Source organism: Salvelinus alpinus, chromosome 27, assembly GCF_045679555.1.
Source record: "Salvelinus alpinus chromosome 27, SLU_Salpinus.1, whole genome shotgun sequence".
Taxonomy (NCBI): Eukaryota; Metazoa; Chordata; class Actinopteri; order Salmoniformes; family Salmonidae; genus Salvelinus; species Salvelinus alpinus.
Window position 1 is genome coordinate 45855222 of NC_092112.1, and position 17948 is coordinate 45873169.

General features: G+C 44.0%; 1 protein-coding gene across 5 annotated transcripts in view; it reads left to right on the forward strand.

The window, feature by feature from the left end:
- The window catches only part of LOC139556654 (metabotropic glutamate receptor 1-like), a 73724-nt gene that overhangs the window by 4375 nt on the left and 51401 nt on the right, over positions 1-17948 (forward strand). For all 5 annotated transcript variants that reach the window (XM_071370870.1, XM_071370869.1, XM_071370868.1 and 2 more), the window contains exon 3: positions 2121-2373. In XM_071370870.1, coding sequence (XP_071226971.1) covers positions 2121-2373 — 253 coding nt within the window. The remainder of the gene's footprint in view (positions 1-2120; positions 2374-17948) is intronic.

Here is a 17948-nt window from a genome sequence, read left to right on the forward strand (position 1 = left end):
ATAAATTACCTGGCTAGATTAACATAAATCGTTTCAGTGAATGGGTGTCAATATGCCTGCTTTCATCCATCCATCCCTCCCTCCAACCTCAATCGAAAGAGAAAAATAATTGGATATCATGATTCCCATTTGCCATCAGGAAAATAAAACGAGGCAATTCAAAGTATCATCAAAGGCTATGTTGGAAAACTAACAATTGTGGCCCAGTCTAATAGCACCCCTAGGGTAATGCATTAGTGTGCTGCCAATTCAGAGCTATTTTCCCTTGTCAAGCACAATCAGACTGTCAAAAGAGCACAATGTGCTTAGGAAGATGCCTCAATTTTTCAGAATGAGACAGGTGTGTGTAAGGGCCATGAAAGCACTGCATTAACATTGCAGACAACATCTTTGATTGAAGCCAGCACTTTGAATATACACAATAAAACAGCGTCCTCTGTGCACAACTAGGGCTGTGTCCAAAATGGCACCATATCCTCTATAGTGCACTACTTTTGGCTCTGGTCAAAAGCAGTGCACTACATAGGGAATATGATGCAATTTCAGACGCAGCCTATGTATGTACGTCGGTGTAGGCCGTCATTGTAAATAAGAATTTGTTCTTAACTGACTTGCCTAGTTAAATAAAGGTTACACATGTAAAATAAGACAGCTTTGCAGAGCTTGATTAGGATGCCATCATAGGCAAATATAGCATCCCTCTACACCTTTCAGCATCCCTGATTGCGATCAGTAGCCACTTGACTCCCTATTTATCTGGTTATATCAGAGGATGGATATGGACTGCAGCACAGTCACAGTCATCAGACTACGACAGTAGTTTTAGCCTAAACTCCCGAAAGGCGAGTGTGTGAGGCGTGTGTGTGTGATTTATTTTAGAATGCATTGTTTTGAATTATAATGACCCAACCGAAGCTGGGCGGGCAGGTTGTCCTCATTGACGCCTTGCTCAATTAGAACTTGTCTCTATTTTGGCGTTTTATTGCTGGCACTAGTCACACAAAATAAAAAGTAATTCACTTTTTTTCGAGCTTATTTTAATTGGAAGAGCTAGCTAAGGGTTGAAGCTTTACCATACATGCTAAATAAGACCAAATCATCCACTTGTGAAAACACAACATCGCTATCAGCAAAGATGATTGGAGATATGGACTATCCTGCTAGCATACAGTCACTGCTCTCTCTGCCTGTCCCATCCTTTCCACCCACCTCGCTCTGCTTGCTCCGCCCGTCCGTTTCTGGTGAGTTTTTCGCTTTAGTGTGACTGAATCCAGTCACTGTCAGCCTGCAGGGCCTTGATGAAGTATATAGAGAAATTCTGAAATCAGTGCACACTGAAATAGACTGTTAGCTACAACTCAGTGAAATAGATTGAGAGGCTTGGTTGAAATGAAAAGCAATGCTCATAGACTATATTCTTTCTCATGAATTCTGTGCTACGATTGTTCCGATTGTGACTTTTTAAAATATTTTCTTTATTTTTAAATTTATCCCATTTTCTCCCCAATTTTCGTGGTATCCAATCGCTAGTAATTACTATCTTGTCTCATCGCTACAACTCCCGTACGGGCTCGGGAGAGACGAAGGTCGAAAGCCATGCGTCCTCCGAAGCACAACCCAACCAAGCCGCACTGCTTCTTAACACAGCGCGCCTCCAACCCGGAAGCCAGCCGCACCAATGTGTCGGAGGAAACACCGTGTACCTGGCCCCCTTGGTTAGCGCGCACTGCGCCCGGCCCGCCACAGGAGTCGCTGGAGCGCGATGAGACAAGGATATCCCTACCGGTCAAACCCTCCCTAACCCGGACGACGCTATGCCAATTGTGCGTCGCCCCACGGACCTCCCGGTCGCGGCCGGCTGCGACAGAGCCTGGGCGCGAACCCAGAGACTCTGGTGGCGCAGCTAGCACTGCGATGCAGTGCCCTAGACCACTGCGCCACCCGGGAGGCCGTTCGATTGTGACTTTTTATGTAGGTTTCGTTTCCTATAACGACAAAACCTCCGTTGTAGATCAATGACGAGGATGTTTTTCCTTTTCCTGCTCCAAAATGGTGACTCCTCGTCAGTCATTTTGTATGTCAAGTGGTGATTAACCCATCGGTTCATCCCTCCACCCTAGGAAACTACGGGGAGAGTGGCATGGAAGCCTTCAAGGAGCTGGCCTCCCAGGAGGGTCTGTGCATCGCCCACTCTGACAAGATCTACAGCAACGCCGGGGAGAAGCACTTTGACCGCCTACTTAAGAAGCTTCGTGAACGTCTGCCCAAGGCCCGCGTGGTGCTGTGTTTCTGCGAGGGCATGACCGTGCGCGGCCTCCTCATGGCCATGAGACGTCTGGGTGTGGCTGGAGGAGAGTTCCTTCTCATTGGCAGGTAAGGCACATGGCTGTAAGGTACTTATTTTGGGGTAATGTGGTTTTTGTATTGTATTCAATGGTGGGTGCAGGGTGGTTTTGTGCTGCCTGCTTCCCGACACACATGTCACCAAGGCAACTAAGTGGAATTGGAGCAGATACCACTATTTCCAGTGAGAAATGGTCACCGGTAATGAATAATTGGTATCTCTGTCACAGATATAAAACTGCTTATATGATGCTGTGTCAGGGTGTAGATTTTGTAGACCTTGATAATGCCTGAGAAGCCGGTGTTTGGAGGATATTCAATACAACTTTATTGGCATGTGTGGTCGAGGGCCGGCAAACCGTGCCAATATATCCTCCAAACACCGGCTTCTAGGGCAATATCACTTTTATAAGGGTTACCATCGTATTCAAATAATGATTGACATATTTTCATTAAAAAATATATTTTGATGAATTTATTCATATTCATTCTATTTCATCATTCCACGAGATATAGTCCAGACACAAATCTAGGGTTGCTACCCAGGCCGGCTGGTCGTTCGTTCTATCGGTCCGGTTGCCAGAGACGCAACCCAGTCTTTTTGTTCTAAATCTATGGACGCGACCCAATCAGGGCACATCTTTGGACTTTTTCCACATTTTGTTGTGTTTACAGCCTGAATTTAAAATGGATTACATTTCGATGTTTTTTTTGGTCATTTGCATACACACGTACCCCATAATGTCAAAGTGGAATTATGTTTTTCATTTTTTATTATTATTATTATTAATAAAAAATGTAAAGCTGAAATGTCTTGATTCAATAAGTATTCAACACCTTTGTTATGGCAAGCCTAAATAAGTCCAGGAGTAATAATGAGCTCAACGAGTCACATAATAAGTTGCATGGACTCACTCTATGTGCAATAATAGTGTTTAACATGATTTTTTAATGACTACCTCATCTCTATACCCCACATATACAATTATCTGTAAGGTCCCTCAGTTGAGCAGTGAATTTCAAACACAGATTCAACGACAAAGACCAGGGAGGTTTTCAATGCATTGCAAAGAAGTGCACCTATTGGTAGATGGGTAAAAAAATAAGCATGGAGAAGTTCTTCATTACACTTTGGATGGTGTATCAATACACCCAGTCGCTACAAAGATACAGGCGTTCTTCCTAACTCAGTTGTCGGAGAGGAAGGACACCGTTCAGGGATTTCACCATGAGGCCAATTGTGACTTGAAAACAGTTGCAGAGTTTAATGGCTGTGATAGGAGAACACTGAGGATGGATCAACAACATTGTAGTTACTCCACAATACTAATCTAATTGACAGAGGAAAAACTGGTTCAGTCTGCTTTCCACTGGGAGATGAATTCACCTTTCAGCAGGACACTAACCTAAAACACAAGGCCAAATATACACTGGAGTTGCTTATCAAGTGAATTACCAAATGAATGTTCCTGAGTGGCCGAGTTACAGTTTTGACTTAAATCTACCTGCAAATCTATAGCAAGACCTGAAAATGATTGTCTAGCAATGATCCAATGTCTAGCAATGAACCAATTTGACAGAGCTTGAAGAATTTTGAAAAGAATAATGGGCAAATGTTGCACAATCCACCTGTGGAAGGCTCTAAGAGACTTACCCAGAAAGACTCACAGCTGTAATCGGTGGCAAAGGTGCTTCAACAAAGTATCGACTCAGGGGTGTGAATAAATCAAATCAAATTGTATTTGTCCCATACAACAGGTGTAGACCATACAGTGAAATGGTTACTTACAAGCCCTTAACCAACAACGCAATGTCAAGAAAAATACAACAACAAAAAAAGAAATGAAAGTAACAAATGATTAAAGAGTCACCGATTAAAGAGTTGCTGGTTTTTACATTTCTAACAGGAGTCAATAACCCCTAAAAGAGGAATGTTTTGGTTTTTATGACTATGATGGTATTTGTAAACCAATTCATCAGTTGGTAATTGGCAGCAGTTGGCAGCAGTAAAATAACAATAGATAATAACAGAGAGTAGCAGCAGCATAAAAGATGGGGGGATGCATTGCAAATAGTCTGGGTAGCCATTTGATTAGATGTTCAGGAGTCTTATGGCTTGGGGGTAGAAGCTCTTTAGAAGCCTCTTGGACCTAGACTTGGCGCTCCGGTACCACTTGTAGCAAAGAGAACAGTCTATGACTAGGGTGGCTGGAGTCTTTGACAATTTTTTGGGCCCTCCTCTTGCACCGCCTGTTATAGATGGCAGGAAGCTTGGCCCCAGTGATGTACTGGGCCGTACGCACTACCCTCTGTAGTGCCTTGCGGTTGGAGGCCGAGCAGTTGCCATACCAGGCAGTGATGCAACCCGTCAGGATGCTCTCGATGGTGCAGCTGTAGAACCTTTTGAGTATCTGAGGACCCATGCCAAATCTTTTCAGATTCCTGAGGGAGAATAGGTTTTGTTCTGCCCTCTTCACGACTGTCTTAGTGTGCTTGGACCATGTTAGTTTGTTGATGATGTGAACGCCAATGAACGTGAAGCTCTCAACCTGCTCCACTACAGCCCCGTCGATGACAATGGGGGTGTGCTCGGTCCTCCTTTTCCTGTAGTCCACAATCATCTCCTTTGTCTTGATCACGTTGAAGCTAACACGGTCACGTCAAACAGTGCAGCCAGAATAATAGCAAAGAAGCTGCATTTGCGTTTGTTTAAACTGTTTTCTAGTGATTTTTGTTGGGGAGACATCCATAACAATGAGGTAATGATGCGCGATTTCGCCTGGCATAGAACATTTGCTCTCTCGCCAGGCCGTTGTTCAGAAGAGATAGCCAACTACACATCTAACACAATCATTTCAAACATGTTTTCTATTGACATTTCTTTGTATGCATCGATTAAAATCATGCTTTTTACAGTGTAGATCTAGTATATACTGTAAATTGCCTGGCTGGGCTGATGAGACAGCGGGTTTTGCGCAATCAGATGGAACAAAGTAAATAGACATTTCAACGTCATAGATTTAGATGGTGGTAACTTGTGGAATACCTGTTGTGTAATTTAGGATAATCACCTATATCCACTACATAAAACAATCCATAGAATAAGGAACTACCAATAACACATACTGTACTGTGTCAATATACCAGTATGAAAAGAAAGACTTGATTTGTTTGATTATTTTTTATTGTTTATCTTTACAAATACATCAACAAAGCTTCCAGTTGCTCTTTGAAGTCGAGTCAGTCCCTCCCCCTTTCAATTCAATTCAATTAATTTCAATTCAAGGGGCTTTATTGTCATGGGAAACATATGTTTACATTGCCAAAGCAAGTGAAATAGATAAGACAAAAGTGAAATGAACAATAAAAAATGTACAGTAAACATTACACTCGCAAAAGTTCCAAAAGAATAAAGACATTTCAAATGTTTTATTATGTCTATATACAGTGTTGTAACGATGTGCAAATAGTAAAAAAAGGGGAAATAAATACAAATAAATATGGGTTGTACTTACAATGCTGTTTGTTCTTCACTGGTTGCCCTTTTCTTGTGGCAACAGGTCACAAATCTTGCTGCTGTGATTGCACACTGTGATATTTCACCCAGTCGATATGGGAGTTGATGGAAAATTTAGTTGATGGAAAATCTGATTTGTTTTCAAATTATTTTTGGGTCTGTGTAATCTGAGGGAAATATGTGTCTCTAATATGGTCATACATTTGGCAGGAGGTTAGGAAGTGCAGCTCAGTTTCCACCTCATTTTGTGGGCAGTGTGCACATAGCCTGTCTTCTCTTGAGAGCCAGGTCTGCCTATGGGGACCTTTCTCAATAGCAAGGCTATGCTCACGAAGTCTGTACATAGTCAAAGCCTCTCTCGCTCTCTTCCCCCACCCCTGTCTATCCTCTGATGGGCTCTTCCTTGTGGCAGAGGGCACAGACATGGGTGTCTGAGAGGCTCTCTAGTGTCAACGCTGGGTGACTCTGAGTGACTCCAGCTGTAATTCTTCATTAGAAGAAGAATAGGGGAGAAGGGCAGAGCAGCATTCACAGTGTGACAACCACACATTACACCATCAAGACCTTAAAAGACAAGGACACTCCTCTGTTGTCATCAAAAGATATGCCTAAAACTTGACCTCCACTTCCATCGCCACCTTTTTTATTGCAAGATCCTGTCTATTTCTTAAAGATGTTTGGGGATGGAGGTCGTTGTAGGGCATCGGTCCTTCTGACTGTCAGGCTTGTGTCGGAGGAGGAGGACATTGATGAGACAGAATGATAGGGAGGGAGTAGATTCAGAGCCAGTGTAAGCACCGTTCTCGGTGGATTTGCCAAACTCTTCTCAAACACTGCTCCATCACCAGGTTAATCTTCTTGGAGAGCCCTTCTGTTCCTCCTCTTATCTAGATGGAGGCTGTTATGTCTAAACAGCAGGGATGGAGGGAAAGCAGTTGCTCTTCCATGGTTGCCGTGGCGCCTAGTGGCAGCCTTGGTAGTTTACTCCTGCGAATTTCTCTATACTTATTTGTGTGTTTTTTATCTTCATTGTTTTTATCTGCCCTCTTGGTTGCACATAAGAATAAGGAGACTGTTGAAAAGGCCTTAAGCAGCTAACTGACTAAAGCCAACATGTAGCCATGTTCATGGAGACAGAGACCATGAGGACCCTGGCAACATCTCTGATACAGTGCCACTATGACTATGATTGTATCTCATGGTTCAGTGGCATAACAAAAAACGTCAAATGTTTCTTCACACCCACACAAGACACACACACGCATAGATAACTTTTTACTATCGACCCAACTGTTTCATAGAGTGTTAGATATCGAGTATCTCCCCAGATTGCTTAGTGACCATTCTCCTCTGCTATTATCAATCTCCATTCCTACCAAGGATAAATGGAGCATATAGTTGGAGACTTTTGGTAAATAACAAACTGAAATATAATATTCTGAACACATATCAAGCTGAGAGGGCGTTATTACGAGCTTGGAGAGAAAGCTCACAAAGTATTGGCATGGCAACTGAAAGCAGAGGAAAGTAATAGGACAATTAATGCTATAGAAACTCTTACTAATGAGATATCTTTCGACCCTACTGAAATTAATAATACTTTTAAGAAATACTACGAAGACCTCTACACTTCCCAATCAAGCGATGGTCTATCAGAGATCGACCCCTTTCTCTCCTCTCTCAACCTCCCATGCCTGTCCAGAGGAAGACAGAGAGCGCCTGAGTGAACACTTCTCAGTTCCTGAACTGTTGGAGGCCATTAAATCCTTACCTTCTAATAAATCTCCTGGGGAGGATGGCTTCCCTCCAGAGTTCTATAAAGAATTTAGGGAGCTGTTGGTCCCCTACCTTATGGAGGTACTTAAAAGAGCCGGGGAAGACAACTCCTTTCCAGAGTCTTTCTCTCAAGCAGTGATTACTGTAATCCACAAGAAAGGGAAAAACCCGCTAAAGTGCGCCTCCTATAGACCAATCTCTCTCCTTTACACAGATTGTAAACTGGTCACCAAGATGCTATCTAAGAGACTGGAGTCACGTCTTCCCCTGTTGGTCAACCCAGATCAGACTGGCTTCATAATTAATAGATTGTCCTCCAATAATCTCAGAAGGTTCTTTGATATAATTCACCTTGCTAACAAAAACAAAATACCTAGTGTCGCAGTCTCCCTCGACGCTGAAAAGGCCTTTGATAGGGTTGAATGGCCATACTTCTTTCGCGTCTTGGAAAAAATTGGTTTAGGTACCGTGTTTGTAAATTTGATAAAATCACTCTACAAATCTCCTAAAGCTAGGATTGCTACCAGTGGGATTACTTCCTCCTCTTTCCCTCTCTATAGGGGGAACAGACAAGGTTGCCCAATTAGGCCCACCTCTTTGCCCTCGCCATCGAACCGTTGGCTGAGGCTATTAGAACGTGCCCTGACATACATGGCTTTGAGGTGGGCCCCCAATCCCATAAATGATCACTCTTTGCGGACGACCTTATCTTATTTCTAACAAACCCAGAACACTCCCTCTCTCACTTGCAGATCCTACTACAGTGTTATAGTTCTTTCTCTGGATATAAGGTCAATTTTGATAAAAGCGAAATCTTACCGTTGTCTGTCTTTGACCATCATACCATCAAGCACAAGTTTCCTTTTAGATGGTTGCCTATGGGCTTCACATATTTGGGCATAATGGTGGATGGTAACCTGAACAACCTCTATAAACTCAATCTGGCCAGTTTGTTGCAAAAGGTGGAGGGTGACCTTTGTAAATGGATGGACTTGCCTCTCACTCTACTGGGTAGAATCAATGTAATTAAAATGAATGTCCTGCCCAGATTTCTATATTTGTTTCAATCGCTTACTATCCCTGTTCCCGCAGCATTCTTTTCCTCTTTCGACAAGCTGACCAGACGGTTTATCTGGCACAGAAAAACCCCTAGGGTTGGCCTGGATAAACTGACCCTTGATTACGTTCAAGGGGGCTTAAACCTCCCCTATTTTAGAATGTACTACTGGGCTGCACAGTCTAGGTTTCTGGCTCAGAGGTTTGACAATGGTCCCTCTCCCTCATGGTTGAACATTGAAAAGCTTGAGGTAAATGATGATACTGGGGCAGAATTGTTTTACAAATGGGACAGAAAATCTATAAAAACCATCACAGACAACCCTTTAATCATACATTCTGTCCTGGCATGGTGCAAACTGCATGAACTGTTCAGACGAGGGGGATTCTTTTCCCCTAAAACCCCTTTATGGAACAATAGATTGATCCCTATGTATTTCCAGAATAGTAACTTTAGACCATGGTCTGATAAGGGGATCACTCTTCTGGAACATTGTTATGAGGAGGGAGTTCTTATGTCTTTTGATCAGCTGAAACAGAAATACCACTTGTCTAACAGGGACTTCTTTAGCTACCTACAACTACGAAACTTTATTAGGGTGACTCTCAAGGGACATTGGAACCTACCTAAGATGTCACCTATTGAACAACTCTGCCACACAGACCAACCACTGTTCAAGACCATTTCCCGTGTTTACGATGCTCTTATGTCAGGACTAACACTGCCTGAGTGTATGTATGTAAACCCCGACTTAGATGGGAACAAGATCTGGGTATTGATCTTGATGAGGGTCTATGGAGTGACCTATGCAGGGATGGTGTTACATCCACATTGAACTCCAGATACAGACTGATCCAGTTTAATTTCCTCCATCAGCTCTATATCACCACATCTAGACTGCACAAGTTCAACCCTGATATCTCCTCCCTATGTTTTAGATGTGGCTCAGATGAAGGAACATTCCTCCATTCCATTTGGCAGTGTTCAAAACTACACAGTTTCTGGCAGGGGGTATGCAATACCATATCCTTAATTCACAGGGTTGCATTCCGTTTAGACCCGGAGGTCTGGCTACTGGGTAACTTTACTAACTCCAATCTTAGGCAAAGCCATACTATAAAACTAACAGAAATATTGCTAGCGATTGCCAAGAAATGTATTGCCTTGAAATGGAAGTCGGATTCCTCCCTGGCAGTTGCAATGTGGCTATCGGAAGTTAATAGTTGTATCCCACTGGAGAAAATCACTTACTGCTTGAGGAATAAGTTAAAGACATTTTACAGAATTTGGCAACCTTTTATTGACTATATGGAGAATCTCCCCCCACATCACATTGATAGAATCTCTACATAATCCTTATATAATGTTTCACACGTAATGTATAATATGTAGCTTACGGCAGGTGACCATATGATGCAATGTCTCATTATTATTATTATTATTTATTTTACTCTTTATTATGACTTATTTATTGTATGTTTGTATATATATTTTTAAAAAATTACGCTCGTCTGTTACTGTCACTTTGTCCTATTGTTGTCTAATATCTTTTCACTTTTGTTTTGAATGTTCTTAATTAGAAAATGCAAAAATAAAATATATATTTTTTTTATACTTCAAATGGCCCAAAACAAACTGCTGAAAATGATACTCAGGCTCGGCCCTAGGACGCACATTGGTCCTAATAATTTTAGGGAAATGAACTGTCTACCAGTAGATCTCCATGTGGTGCAGATCAAACTGTTCATGGATTTTAGGTCCTGAACAGTGGAAATAACGTTTTTCATCTAATTGGATGATATTAGGATGAAACCCGTTCAAAGTAGGGTGACCCAATTATGAAAAATGACTGTAGCTGGTACATTGATAAAGTTTGGTTCTAAAGTTACTACCCCCCCCCACACCGCCCTGTCTCAAACGCATGGATTCAGGAGGCAGGCATTACCAAGGATTTACTTTTGGCTTTATGCAACATCACATAAAGCCGGAATGTAATACACCAATGGTAGCATCTTACCATCTTAACGAATGGAAATATGTGTCACCTTAAAACCTTCATCACATGTGCGCCTACATCTTGCGTTGGCTTTGTTTACCAAAGATACGGATAACCTTTAATATGTGGTGTGGCTGTTAGCTAGCAAGCTACTACCAGGTGGCCAGCAACTGGATGCCAGAGTTTAAAATTAACCTGACACTATTTTCCCGAAGAATGAAGACATCTGACAGCAGTAGTGGCTGCTTCATATTTCGGGTGGACAGGCTGCACCGGAAATTACGATCATGTCACGCATGTGCAGTGCACACTTCGAGTGAAGTCGCTATATCAATTGGGGAGAATTGATAGAGCGATGGTTGGTCTTGCCAGGAAGCTAATCCTGAAGACGGATGCTGTACCATCATTGACAGTGGATCTTGCAAGCGCTGACCATAATGTAAGTATCAGAGTTTGATAAGTCTGACTTGGTAGCCAACATTTTGGGGGGATCGGGGGACTAACGTTAGATAATGCAACTGTGGCTGTGGCTGCTCTGACTTGTGAACGGTATATTTTCTGTAACACACCTGATAGTCACTATATGCTTTTTGTTCTTCCATCCCTAAGCCGCCTACATTGCACACAGCTGGCACAAAAGAATGTTGTCCAAAAGGTGTTGCAGTGTGTACAGTATTTGTAATTCTCCCCTGAAAATCATATTTTGGCATTCCATTGTGTTGGTTGTTGTCTTACAGTTGATGTAATTAATTTGGGCTAATCATGTCTTTCCACTATCATCAAGCTGTAATGATAGACATTTTCGAAAAAATTCAACCTACTCTGTCTGCACAGATTCCTAGGCAATCACCGCAGCAGGATTCCAGTGATACAAAATCAGTTTTCCCAAGGCAAAGAAGGGGGGATATGCTGTGAAGTCATAGTTATTCATGTAAAATCTGCATCAATTGAGCATTTCAGGCACACAAAACACTGAAACATTTCACAAAAAAAGTGTTCGACCAAATATAACATATTTCAATTTGAGTACTTAAAAAACACCAGAAAACACATTGTAGAATGAGTAGATCACTCCATCAATTAATTGATAGCATCATAACTTAGGGGATTTAAGGAATTAACAAACATTTCCCTTTTCAAAAACATTACCGGCTACGTAGACGGGCTTCTGGATCTCCTCTTCAACGAGGTCACTCTTATACCAGTGACGTACAGTTGAAGTCGGAAGTTTACATACACCTTAGCCAAATACATTTAAACTCAGTTTTTCACAATTCCTGACATTTAATCCTAGTAAAAATTCCCTTTCATAGGTCAGTTAGGATCACCACTTTATTTTAAGAATGTGAAATGTCAGAAAAATAGTAGAGAGATGTAACGCTCGTCGTTAGGTGGAAGAGAGGAGGACCAAAGCGCAGCGTGGTACGTTTCCATATTTATTGGAAACACTTAACAAAACAATTAACAGAAAATGAAACTAACGACGCTACAGACCTGAACATGTGAACATACAGACAACAAAGAACGCAATGAACAGGAACAATCACCCACAAACAAACAGTGAGAACAGCCTACCTAAATATGGTTCCCAATCAGAGGAAACGTAAAACACCTGCCCCTGATTGAGAACCATATCAGGCTAGTTGACAACCCTAAACCAAACATAGAAACACATAACATAGAATGCCCACCCAGCTCACGTCCTGACCAACTAAACAAAGACTGAACAAAGGAAATAAGGTCAGGAACGTGACAAGAGAATGATTTATTTCAGCTTTTATTTATTTGGTCACATTCCCAGTGAGTCAGAAGTTTACATACACTCAATTAGTATTTGGTAGCATTGCCTTTAAATTGTTTAACTTGGGTCAAACGTTTCGGGTAGCCTTCCACAAACTTCCCACAATAAGTTGGGTGAATTTTGGCCCATTCCTCCTGATAGAGCTGGTGTAACTGAGTCTGGTTTGTAGGCTCCAATACCTTGACTTTGTTGTCCTTAAGCTATTTTGCCACAACTTTGGAAGTATGCTTGGGGTCGTCCTTTTGGAAGACCCATTTGCGACCAAGCTTTAACTTCCTGACTGATGTCTTGAGATATTGCCTCAATATATCCACATACTTTTACCTCCTCATGATGCCATCTACTTTGTGAAGTGCACCAGTCACTCCTGCCTGCAAAGCACCCCCACAACATGATGCTGCCACCCCCGTGCTTCACGGTAGGGATGGTGTTCTTCGGCCTGCAAGCATCCCTCTTTTTCCTCCAAACATAACAGTTCTATTTTTGTTTCATCAGACCACAGGATATTTTTCCAAAAAGTACGATCTTTGTCCCCATGTGCAGTTGCAAACCGTAGTCTGGCTTTTTAATGGCGGTTTTGGAGCAGTAGCTTCTTCCTTGCTGAGCGGTCTTTCAGGTTATGTTTTTATAGGACTTGTTTTACTGTGGATATAGATACTTTTGTACCTGTTTCCTCCAGCATCTTCACACGGTCCTTTGCTGTTGTTCTGGATTTGATTTGCACCACAGTACGTTCATCTCTAGGAGACAGAATGCGTCTCCTTCCTGCGCGGTATGACGGCTGCGTGGTCCCATTGTGTTTATACTTGCGTACTATTGTTTGTACAGATGAACGTGGTACCTTCAGGCGTTTGGAAATTGCTCCCAAGTATGAGCCAGACATTTGGAGGTCCACATTTTTTTTATGAGGTCTTGGCTGATTTCTTTTGATTTTCCCATGAAGTCAAGCAAAGAGGCGCTGAGTTTGAAGGTAGGCCTTGAAATACATCCACGGGTACACCTCTAATTTACTCAAATTATGTCAATTAGCCTATCAGAAGCTTCTAACGCCATTACATTTTTCTGGAATTTTCCAATCTGTTTAAAGGCACAGTGAACTTAGTGTATGTAAACATCTGACCCACTGGAATTGTGATACAGTGAATTATAAGTGAAATAATCTGTCTGTAAACAATTGTTCGAAAAATGACTTGTGCCATGCACACAGTAGATGTCCTAACCGACTTGCCAATGCTGTAGTTTGTTAACAAGAAATTTGTGGAGTGGTTGAAAAACGAGTTTTAATGACTCCAACCTAAGTGAATGTAAACTTCCGACTTCAACTGTATGTGGGGAAGCTGTATCAGCTGTCCATGCCAGGACCACTGTCTGCCCAGTGTGAGAGGCCTGACAAGGAGGAGCCCTAGGCTGGATTTGTCTCCCTTTTCATTCTTGGGGGTGACTGAAGCCAAGTGTGTGACTGCCTGCTATATTGAAGCCAAGCCTGCTTTATTGAAGTGGTGTACATGGGTCTCCCTCCTCTCCCGCTCCCCCTTCCCATCAATCTCTGTAGTTGGTTGCATTAACTTTTACGTGATATCACATTTTGTTACTTTGTATAGTTTTTTTTTCAAGCATTCGGACGGGAGATGAGTGTTTCAAATTGTACGAATCAATAGGTCCTGCTGTAGGGCAGTGCCTTGCGAAATTATTCACCCCCTTGGCATTTTTCCTATTTTGTATCATTTGATTTACACAACATGCCTACCACTTTGAAGATGCAAAATATTTTTATTGTGAAACAATAAATAAGAACAAAAACAGACAACTTGAGCGTGCAAAGTCAATACTTTGTAGAGCCACCTTTTGCAGCAATTACAGCTGCAAGTCTCTTGAGGTATGTCTCTATAAGCTTGGCACATCTAGCCACTGGGATTTTTGCCCATTCTTCAAGGCAAAACTGCTCCAGCTCCTTCAAGTTGGATGGGTTCCGTTGGTGTACAGCAATCTTTAAATCATACCACAGATTCTCAATTGGATTGAGGTCTGAGTTGACTAGGCCATTCAAAAGAAATGTAAATGTTTCCCCTTGAACCACTCGAGTGTTGCTTTAGCAGTATGCTTAGGGTCATTGTCCTGCTGGAAGGTGAACCTCCGTCCCAGTCTCAAATCTCTGGAAGACTGAAACAGGTTTCCCTCAAGAATTTCCCTGTATTTAGCACCATCCATCATTCCTTCAATTCTGACCAGTTTCCCAGTCCCTGCCAGCTAAAAACATCCCCACAGCATGGTGCATGATGCTGCCACCACTATGCTTCACTGTGGGGATGGTATTCTTGGAGTTATGAGAGGTGTTGGGTTTGCGCCAGACATAGCATTTTCCTTGATGGTCAAAAAGCTCAATTTTAGTCTCATCTGACACCATCTCTCTCATCTCATCAGAGTACCTTCTTCCTTATGTTTGGGGAGTCTCCCACACGCCTTTTGGAGAACACCAAACGTGTTTGCTTATATATTTTTTTAAGCAATGGCTTTTTTCTGGCCACTCTTCCGTAAAGCCCAGCTCTGTGGAGTGTACGGCTTAAAGAGGTCCTATGGACAGATACTCCAATCTCCGCTGTGGAGCTTTGCAGCTCCTTCAGGGTTATCTTTGGTCTCTTTGTTGCCTCTCTGATTAATTACATTTACATTTACATTTAAGTCATTTAGCAGACGCTCTTATCCAGAGCGACTTACAAATTGGTGCATTCACCTTATGATATCCAGTGGAACAACCACTTTACAATAGTGCATCTAACTCTTTTAAGGGGGGGGGGTTAGAAGGATTACTTTATCCTATCCTAGGTATTCCTTAAAGAGGTGGGGTTTCAGGTGTCTCCGGAAGGTGGTGATTGACTCCGCTGACCTGGCGTCGTGAGGGAGTTTGTTCCACCATTGGGGTGCCAGAGCAGCGAACAGTTTTGACTGGGCTGAGCGGGAACTGTACTTCCTCAGAGGTAGGGAGGCGAGCAGGCCAGAGGTGGATGAACGCAGTGCCCTTGTTTGGGTGTAGGGCCTGATCAGAGCCTGAAGGTACGGAGGTGCCGTTCCCCTCACAGCTCCGTAGGCAAGCACCATGGTCTTGTAGCGGATGCGAGCTTCAACTGGAAGCCAGTGGAGAGAGCGGAGGAGCGGGGTGACGTGAGAGAACTTGGGAAAGTTGAACACCAGACGGGCTGCGGCGTTCTGGATGAGTTGTAGGGGTTTAATGGCACAGGCAGGGAGCCCAGCCAACAGCGAGTTGCAGTAATCCAGACGGGAGATGACAAGTGCCTGGATTAGGACCTGCGCCGCTTCCTGCGTGAGGCAGGGTCGTACTCTGCGAATGTTGTAGAGCATGAACCTACAGGAACGGGTCACCGCCTTGATGTTAGTTGAGAACGACAGGGTGTTGTCCAGGATCACGCCAAGGTTCTTAGCACTCTGGGAGGAGGACACAATGGAGTTGTCAACCGTGATGGCGAGATCATGGAACGGGCAGTCCTTCCCCGGGAGGAAGAGCAGCTCCGTCTTGCCGAGGTTCAGCTTGAGGTGGTGATCCGTCATCCACACTGATATGTCTGCCAGACATGCAGAGATGCGATTCACCACCTGGTTATCAGAGGGGGGAAAGGAGAAGATTAATTGTGTGTCGTCTGCATAGCAATGATAGGAGAGACCATGTGAGGATATGACAGAGCCAAGTGACTTGGTGTATAGCGAGAATAGGAGAGGGCCTAGAACAGAGCCCTGGGGGACACCAGTGGTGAGAGCACGTGGTGCGGAGACAGATTCTCGCCACGCCACCTGGTAGGAGCGACCTGTCAGGTAGGACGCAATCCAAGCGTGGGCCGCGCCGGAGATGCCCAGCTCGGAGAGGGTGGAGAGGAGGATCTGATGGTTCACAGTATCAAAGGCAGCCGATAGGTCTAGAAGGATGAGAGCAGAGGAGAGAGAGTTAGCTTTAGCAGTGCGGAGCGCCTCCGTGACACAGAGAAGAGCAGTCTCAGTTGAATGACTAGTCTTGAAACCTGACTGATTTGGATCAAGAAGGTCATTCTGAGAGAGATAGCAGGAGAGCTGGCCAAGGACGGCACGTTCAAGAGTTTTGGAGAGAAAAGAAAGAAGGGATACTGGTCTGTAGTTGTTGACATCGGAGGGATCGAGTGTAGGTTTTTTCAGAAGGGGTGCAACTCTCGCTCTCTTGAAGACGGAAGGGACGTAGCCAGCGGTCAAGGATGAGTTGATGAGCGAGGTGAGGTAAGGGAGAAGGTCTCCGGAAATGGTCTGGAGAAGAGAGGAGGGGATAGGGTCAAGCGGGCAGGTTGTTGGGCGGCCGGCCGTCACAAGACGCGAGATTTCATCTGGAGAGAGAGGGGAGAAAGAGGTCAAAGCACAGGGTAGGGCAGTGTGAGCAGAACCAGCGGTGTCGTTTGACTTAGCAAACGAGGATCGGATGTCGTCGACCTTCTTTTCAAAATGGTTGACGAAGTCATCAGCAGAGAGGGAGGAGGGGGGAGGCGGGGGAGGAGGATTCAGGAGGGAGGAGAAGGTGGCAAAGAGCTTCCTAGGGTTAGAGGCAGATGCTTGGAATTTAGAGTGGTAGAAATTGGCTTTAGCAGCAGAGACAGAAGAGGAGAATGTAGAGAGGAGGGAGTGAAAGGATGCCAGGTCCGCAGGGAGGCGAGTTTTCCTCCATTTCCGCTCGGCTGCCCGGAGCCCTGTTCTGTGAGCTCGCAATGAGTCGTCGAGCCACGGAGCAGGAGGGGAGGACCGAGCCGGCCTGGAGGATAGGGGACATAGAGAGTCAAAGGATGCAGAAAGGGAGGAGAGGAGGGTTGAGGAGGCAGAATCAGGAGATAGGTTGGAGAAGGTTTGAGCAGAGGGAAGAGATGATAGGATGGAAGAGGAGAGAGTAGCGGGGGAGAGAGAGCGAAGGTTGGGACGGCGCGATACCATCCGAGTAGGGGCAGTGTGGGAAGTGTTGGATGAGAGCGAGAGGGAAAAGGATACAAGGTAGTGGTCGGAGACTTGGAGGGGAGTTGCAATGAGATTAGTGGAAGAACAGCATCTAGTAAAGATGAGGTCAAGCGTATTGCCTGCCTTGTGAGTAGGGGGGGAAGGTGAGAGGGTGAGGTCAAAAGAGGAGAGGAGTGGAAAGAAGGAGGCAGAGAGGAATGAGTCAAAGGTAGACGTGGGGAGGTTAAAGTCACCCAGAACTGTGAGAGGTGAGCCATCCTCAGGAAAGGAACTTATCAGGGCGTCAAGCTCATTGATGAACTCTCCAAGGGAACCTGGAGGGCGATAAATGATAAGGATGTTAAGCTTGAAAGGGCTGGTAACTGTGACAGCATGGAATTCAAAGGAGGCGATAGACAGATGGGTCAGGGGAGAAAGAGAGAATGTCCACTTGGGAGAGATGAGGATCCCAGTGCCACCACCCCGCTGACCAGAAGCTCTC